Here is an 8,340-nt window from a genome sequence, read left to right as displayed (position 1 = left end):
CTCTAACAAAGCAGTGGTTTGACAGTCTAAGGCTTCATAAAGAATTTTACAAAGTCTCCATTTTTCTATACCATGTTGAGGACACTTAGACAAAAGCTTTTTAAATCTATCAAAATACTTCCAAAAAGACTCATTTCGATTTTGTTGAAATTGGTTGATTTCATTCCTAAGTCTGTTTGCCTTATGGTTTGGAAAATATTTTTTAAGAAAGATAGACATAAATCCATCCCACGTGGAAATAGAATTAACGGGTAGACTATACAACCATTGTTTAGCCTCTTCTTTTAAAGCAAAGTTAATAAGTCTGAGCCTAATGGAGTCTGAGCTAAGTTGTTGGAGTTTTTGTAAAGCACATACTTCCTCAAATTCTCGAATGAAAAGATATGGATCCTCTCCCTCTATCCCAGAAAACCTAGGCAACATGCTAATGTGGTGATGTTTGGTTTCAAAATTGTTTGCGGTTACTTCAGGTAGGACTATGCATGAGGGTTCAGGGGAACGAGCGAGATAACAACGGTCTTTAAGTGAGATAGCCATGATTACAGGTGGAATTTCTACTTCTTCTTTTGACTCAATTTTAGTGGGTAAATTGAAGTTAGTGGGTGAAGAGAAGTCGAGTTGCCTTACTACTTTAGGAGAAGAAAGGTTAGAGTGTCTTATTAATCTAGATGAATGGTCTCGAACCCAATTACTTTGCATGTAAGACAAGTAATCACGTAGCAGATAAAAGAAATTAGAAAATAAAAAAAAACTTAGATCTATGGGTAATCTCAAAAATTATCTAGACAGCTCCTAACTTTTGTACCACCAAAAAGTCTATAAATCTAGATTTATTCAAACCGATTGGCCAGGTAAGCGGGGGCACTTCCTTGTAAACAAGGCGTTGAATTAGAGAACCGCTAGCCTAGTCACCAATTCAAATTGTCCAGGTAAGTGATACACTTTCCTTGTCACCAAAAGTTTGAATAATTCCAAATTTACTTCCTCTTTTAGGTACCTTCCTAATTGAGCTCGAAATCCTAGGGGCCAACGTCTACTAAATTTTATTAAGGTGTGTGAATGCAAGATGAAGGAATTAGTGATTTGTGGGCCAAGGAAAGGGTAATGAAATCCCTCACCTTATCTTGTAATGGGTTGGCGCCCTTAAGATTGATTAGATGATGCAGCACACAAAGAACAAGATAATAAACACTTATGGATGCACTACACTACGTGTATTATTCTAAATTGTACGTACATCTTTCCTCCAGCAATCACCACAATTGTATAAGATGGAAAGTAATAAATACAAAAAGAAAATCTAGATGATGTGATCCGACGTGAGAGAATGAATGATGCAACAAATTGGTTTTTAATAATTAACTAACTAATATTTTTGAATTTTTCAAATATTTATTTTTTTGGAGTTTTCAATAATAAAAGTGAGAAGAAAAAAAATAGAGGTGATACGGAATACCGAAAAGTGCTTTCAAAAATTCCAAATGAGACGGCGAGGCCTCCTAGCGATCTTCTTGTCCAAAATTTCCTCTGCTTCATGATTCCCTAAAAAACAAAGAGAAAACAAAAAACTAGTACGAAGAATTAAATATCAAGGAGTGAAAATTAACAATAGTCCCTGGCAGCGGCGCCAAAAACTTGATGTGTAAAATAACTGCAAGTGCACAGCGGTTAATTGTAGAAAATACTGGTCGATCCACAGAGACTATGAATTTTCAAAACCCTAACAATTTAAATCAGGTGAACTAGACAATAAGATTTGAGAGGAGTTTGAATTAACCTAATTAGCAAATAGATCAAATAATATGAAAAACCTAGGAATCCGAATCCGTTAATCGATCACAATTAATATCAACTCGCCCTAAATTAATTCTCTTTTCTTCACAAAATTTTTTTAATTAACGAGACAAGCATAAACTATGAAACTTGTTATCTAACAATAACCTATCAAAACTTCATGGAGCAAGCATAGGCTATGAAAAATAAATCCGATAACAATAATATATCAAAATCACTTTGTCAATTAAACAATTAAGCGCCAAGAAAAATCATGAGAAATAAATAATAGGAACGAGAAGATATCAAAGCAATTAAATTAACTTCATCTTCATCCTAGGGAACAAATTTAGCTACACATGATAAAAAATGAACAAAACAAATAACTAATTGGGTGTGTTGGGTGTTGGATGTGTAAAATACAAGAGGGGAGACTCATATATATAGGGAAAATATGAGGGTTTGGGTCTTGGAATACAAGTAGGATTCTTAAAATAAATTCTTCTGTTTCTTCAATAAGGATTTTATTTATCTTCCAATTCCCTTAACTCCTAGAATAGTCCACCTCCTTCCTTATTTGCACCTTTTCCAACTCAAATTCTAATTTTATTTTTTTTCCTACAAAACAAAGTAAAACAATTTATTTATTAATAAAATTATGAAAACGGACATAAAATAGGTATTAATAATATGTAATAATATGGACCTATCACTCATACTTCCTCCTATATCCTCAGGTCTAACCCCTCAAGCATAAGTGGACATGCCACCTTTTAGTTTAGCCACCAGTATTTTACCATCATCACCAGATAAGCAATAAGGTTTTTCCTTGCTTTTGTTTTCAGAAATCACTTATTTTCCATTATTCTTTACAACAGGTGTTTGTGATGCCTGAGTTGTCACAATTCTGTCAACAGGTTCTCTAATAACAATTTCTTGTGCTCTCTTGATAGGCAATTTTGGACTTCATTTCATCTTTGGAGCATTTGCTTTCGCTGGTGCTTTTTCACTTGCTTTTTCAGGTGCTTCTTCACTTGGTATCTCCCTTGGATCATGATTGAATGTATCAGCCCCTCTCTTTCATCAGCATTGGTAGTGGTAACATTGACTTTGCATGTAGTCCTCCTATGTCCAGCTCCACCACATTTGCTACAGTGCATAATTCTACCATGATTGAACTTAATTTTTGAAGTGATTTGAGATACCTTTTAAGCTTGACTACCTCTACCTCCTTCCCATTCCTCTTTTCTTCTAAGCTTTTTTGGTCGACCTCTCAATTTTTTAGGCATGTCAGGTGGGAGTAATGGTTCTGTAGACTGCACCTCCCAATACTCTTCTTCTTTAATGGCTTCAAGTGAATACTTATAAGCCTTCAAGTACATATCATTTTTGTAATAATGAGATACATAGTCTATAGGCTACTGTCGTCTGTCGTGGATGGCTGCTATTGCGTGTTGACATGGGATTCCAGTCAAATCATAAACCCTACAATCACATAAACCCTTAACCAAGTCAACAGTTACAACTTTTGTACCTGACTTCACCTGGAATTTTTTTTTACCATCCCAACAGGCTTGCCATTCTCTAGATGCAGTTATAGCAACATCTAGTTTCTTTTTAATCACTGGACACAAGATCATATCAGTATTACTCATAACCTCCTTCCTTTTCTGCATCATCCTCTTCATTAATTTGAAGTGGAACTTCTTGAAACATGGTCAGGATAGGCATATACCTAGGTTATAATATCTATTAGCATTCTCACTTATACTAAATGGAAAAAAATATGAATTACATCAATTAAGGTAAATTTACCTTTCAGTAATAATCCATGCATTGAAGCACTCTAACATGTTATTTTCGATATTGTCAGCCTTTGAATATTCTTTAAAATAAGCTTTTGACCAACATTTAGGATCTAGCTTACTCAGGTATTCATGTCCACCTTTGGAACTCTTTACAAGTTGCTTCATTGCTCTGTTAAATGCCATTGGATGAGTAGAACAGGTTGCTGACCAAAATAATCTCTTTAACAAGTCAGATGGATACATGCACATTAAATTAAACACATGATATTACTGGAAACAAATATTGAATCAGTATTCTCAGAAATTTTTAGTATCTTACTTTTTCCTGAAATTTTTGTAGAGATGTCGTGTGAAAAACCTATGTTCAACCATAGGTAATAACTCCTTAACAACATTCTCTAAATCCTGGGAATAATTAAAAAATACACAAGTTAAAAACATTTATAAACTGCACAAAATATTTGACATATTCAATTACATACCTTCTATTAATCAGATATTATTATGTATCCACCTCCATCACTTAACTCTAAATCATTCTTAACCAAGTCTAGGAACCATCTCCATGAATCAGTGTTTTCATTCTCCACCACAGCATATGCCACTAAAAATATTGCGTTGTTACCGTCTCTCCCAACTGCAGACAACAGTTGACTCCCTGTGACAGTTTTGAGGAAGCAGCCATCCAGTCCTATTATTGGCCTACAACCCTCTTTCCAGCCCTTTTTTAGAGCATAATAACAAATATACATCATTTTGAACTTATTGTCATCACCTTCATTCAGTCTAGTGCTTCCAATGTTCACTGTGTTTCTTGGATTGGAGATTAGAATTTCATAACCAAAGTCTCTGACCTTTGCATAATGTTCCTTCAGCGTATCATGCACCCCATCTATAACAGCTTTTCTAATCCTCATTATCTTGATTCTTGGAACTTCAATTTATAATTCTTCTATCATCGCTTCATGAATTTCTCTAACTGTCCATGTGGGATTCTTTCGCAACCTTTCACCAGCTAAGTATTTTATAGTTGCCATCTTGTTTTTATAAGGTTTGGTGCATAAATGTTCATTTTTAAATGACCTTATCTGAACAGTTTCTGAACCTTCTATCTTTCTTGCCCAAATATAAAAAGGGCATTTATCTTCACATCTCACCTGACACCTCCTCCTATCATTATAACCAAAGCATATAGCCCTCCTCTTTTTCACACCATACTCCCTAACAACACTCCTAAACTAATCCATTGACACAAATTTCATACCAGGGGAAAACACAATTTCAACTTCTTTAGTGTTGTATATATTTGATTTTCTCTTTTTTTTTCTTGACATGTGGTGGTCCAACATAGCCTATACGATAATTCTCATCTTCACTGGATGAAGAATATGACCTCAACTCATCACTTCCAAAATCTGATTCTGCATTATCATCACCATCCATGTTATTTAGCTTAGACATTGCCTCATTAACTGCTTTTCAATGTTTCCTACATTCTAGCAATTCTTCATTTTCACTCTCACCTAAATAACCACCAACACTCTCATTTTCATCAGCTGAAACATCATTATCCTCACTGTAATTAAGATCATCACTATCCCAATCCTCAAATTCATCCCCCCTAAAATCAAAATCCAACTCATTCCACTGATTTACATCATCAACCTCATTCCCCTGATTCACTTCAGGCCCCCCCCCCCCCATTCCCCTCACTATCCTCATTATTAGACAAATTATCGACATAAACATCAATTCTACCAAGACTTGCAGACACATTAACCAAATCCATAACCAAAGCATCATCTCAAAGAAGCCTAATTCCTTATTTAAAAATACGACCATCATTTTTAAATTAAACTTTATCATTTTTATCATAATCAAAGTCTTTAGCATAATCCTCTAAGTCACGAAAACTAAATATATCTGGGTCTACATCATTAACTACATCAATCAATCCACCAATATAATCACAATGTGGTTAATGAACAAAGCGACCATGATGATGAACATATACAATTACATATTCTAATTGAAAAGAGAAGGACAAGAGATTTATCTTACAAAGTGAAAATCAACCCGCCCTTAACAAGTATGAGCAACGTATCTTCGATCCAAGCTGATTGAAAAGTTAGGGTTTCATGACCCAATTCTATTACCCCGACTAGTCATATGTATGTATTATTAATTTTATATGATAAGTTCATTTATGTTTGTTTGTATTATTAATTATTAACATCTGACTTGGAGACATGTAGGAGCCAGCCAGGTACTGATTTGAAAAAACTAGCAGTTATGCTGACGTGGCAAACAGCGCTTTTAAACTGCCCGTTAGTTTCAGGACGGAGTGGTGACGGACGATATTTATGTCTTTTAAAGTGTTTTAAATGAGACATCAAATTTGTCAGTGGTGAATTTGAGATATGCAAGTTTATTTAGGGGCGAATTTGATATTTAACCCATTATATTTGTAATTAGAGGTGGAGATAGATATGCAGTCGATGAAGTCTGTTGCTCCGTCAATGTTTATTTACTTTCTGATCAATGTACAAGCTTGAGGCCAATGCCCAGTACTCAACTCCTTCAAGGTCAGAATGTGCAATTATTTCACATTCGGGAATTGGTGGTACTTGAAAATTTATTTCCATTCAAGAATGAAGTGCAAAAAATAAAGTGGAAATAGGACCCAATTAAATATCATTCAGTACATTCTTTTTCTATTTCGTATTCTGGAATCGACTAAACAAAGTACAAACAATTTCCTCTACGTGTCTCTGATTATGTGTGAGGGTGTGGCCCTAAGTCGTCACATATTCAAGTGATGCAGTGAAGTTTTGACTAATGCAGAAATGCAGTTGCAGGTGATAAATATGTTTAATCTTTTTCTGCACTCTTCGGATAATTTTGCCTGACATATTCTTTTGTGGAAAATGATATGCTTCATAGTTCTTACTGATGTATAGATCATCCTAATGGTCAGGCATTCATTGAGGTCAATATTGTATAAGATAACAGAACTAACAACTTATTTAATGTCTGGATTAAGAAAAGATAATTTTGATATATTTTAACGAGAGGAGACAATTGTGCTCGAGTATTTTGTAAAGTGAACTCTATTTTTTTATTACTTTGTAAAGTTGAATCCAATGGGCATAGTTTACAGTAATGTTGTAAGAGATTTTGTTGTTTCTATTAATTAAATGCAGCACAATCTTGACGAATATTTCCATATCTGCTTCGGCCGGTCTTGACTCGAACGCGACCTAATTTGGTCATGCCCTCGATGAAGGCTCGTTCAAAATCTGCAGAGTTGCTAGCCCAGATGTTAACGAACGGCCTGGATCTCGGATCAGTGTAGAGAACCTGATCTGAGCTGAATAACCCCATGCCCTGCTGAAGATTCTTGTAGTAAATATTATCAAATCTTTTATGACTAATCGGGTCCATATCGACTGCTATTCTTGAATCAACGTCCACTGGGCATAGTGACCGCAAGTCAGCTGCATACGTCTTGTTTAGTACTGGGTCTACCTTGTTGTACTTGGTAAAATTGTAAATCCTATTTGCAAATCTGCTGCAATGAGAAAATCCAACAGTGTGGGCAGCTGAAAATCAGAAATGTTATTGAGTTGCAAGTTTAGATTCCAGAATCAAAGAGAGTGTTATTTGTTGGTACCTGACAGAGCAATCATATCTTTTCTGTTTAACCCAAGGGTAGAAAAAAAATTAGTGAGTTGATCCAGATTGAATGTAGGCTTGGGGAGACTTCCATTCACACTCGAAGAAGTAGATATAAGCCCATCTAATCTTCCAAGCTCTACTCGGTATGAAGGCCCACCAGACTGTTTAAAATATCAATCACATTTTAGATGTTCATACATGTTGTGTTTGTGAGTGAGTAATTCAAGAAGATTGGGGTTTCACTACGCTAAGTTGTTTATCGACAAACCAGTGAAACGACGTCTCGAGTGGCCATGGCCAGAATGTCAGCGCATGAGACCTTGTTTTTGCAACCTGGAACTTTATCAACTGCAGCTTTAGCTTTGTTCACTGTGTCAAATCCATCTCCAGCTAAAGACAGATTATCTAAGTGATCCTTCTCAGCTGTATTATTTCCTCTTGACTGAATCATTACTGATGCATCACAACCCTGCAAAAGTATAGATGTTACGTATATTATCACATCAGTCTCCTGAAAAGTTACATGATCAGTAACTTATATGCAGTCCCAAATAACTTTTAGGTGTGCAAAGTTATGTGTGTGGATATTTCAGGCACCATTTGATGTTACCTGGACTGCGCAGTCGTGGAAAAAGAGACGAAGAGTCCCAGGAATCGTAGTAAAGGTATGTTTAATTTTTGTTCTAACAGCTTCTCGAACTATGGATTCAACATCGGGACACACGTTGGCATAGTAGTTTGGCCTAAGAGCTGCGGATGCTGAGTTCAGGTGAGGGATGATCAGGCACAAAGTAACGCAAACCGACCACATGGATCCGAATACATGACCATCCATTTCAGATAAATGGAAAACAATGAAAGAGTGATCAAAATATTTAGTAAATATATGGACTTGAGTATATCATTGAGGTGCCAGATTCTGTCCGACTTGCTCTGTAATGAAACATGGAAAACCCTACTAATTACTGCAAATCAAGTTTGAAGAGAGCTAGTCATGGACCAAAAAGTTTGTTTAGGAGTTGATAGTTCTCTGATGTTTGAAACGAATGGTGAAGACAGCTTTAAACTTCACATATTCTCG

The 8,340-nt window shown here is 35.6% G+C and overlaps 1 protein-coding gene across 1 annotated transcript; it reads right to left on the bottom strand.

The window, feature by feature from the left end:
- Positions 1 to 6,673: 6,673 nt before the first annotated feature.
- Positions 6,674 to 8,340, bottom strand: LOC141719444 (peroxidase 51-like). The gene is made up of 4 exons (XM_074521824.1): positions 7,870 to 8,340; positions 7,528 to 7,728; positions 7,255 to 7,420; positions 6,674 to 7,183 (listed from the first exon to the last, which is right to left on the bottom strand). Exons 1-4 carry the CDS (start codon positions 8,092 to 8,094, stop codon positions 6,771 to 6,773), a joined length of 1,005 nt encoding a protein of 334 aa, XP_074377925.1. The 5' UTR covers positions 8,095 to 8,340; the 3' UTR covers positions 6,674 to 6,770.

Source organism: Apium graveolens, chromosome 4 (assembly GCF_009905375.1).
Source record: "Apium graveolens cultivar Ventura chromosome 4, ASM990537v1, whole genome shotgun sequence".
NCBI classification, from domain to species: Eukaryota; Viridiplantae; Streptophyta; class Magnoliopsida; order Apiales; family Apiaceae; genus Apium; species Apium graveolens.
Note: the sequence above shows the minus strand (reverse complement) of the source record. Positions and strands in the feature narration are given on the sequence as shown.

What these genes read in the sequence shown, in the direction of transcription:
- LOC141719444 (XM_074521824.1), bottom strand. Translation starts at nt 8,094, where the DNA reads ATGGATGGTCATGTATTCGGATCCATGTGGTCGGTTTGCGTTACTTTG. An exon ending in CTCGAGACGTCGTTTCACTG is followed by an intron (nt 7,421 to 7,527) that starts GTTTGTCGATAA and finishes TATTTTAAACAG; the next exon opens with TCTGGTGGGCCTTCATACCG. An exon ending in AGATATGATTGCTCTGTCAG is followed by an intron (nt 7,184 to 7,254) that starts GTACCAACAAAT and finishes TCTGATTTTCAG; the next exon opens with CTGCCCACACTGTTGGATTT.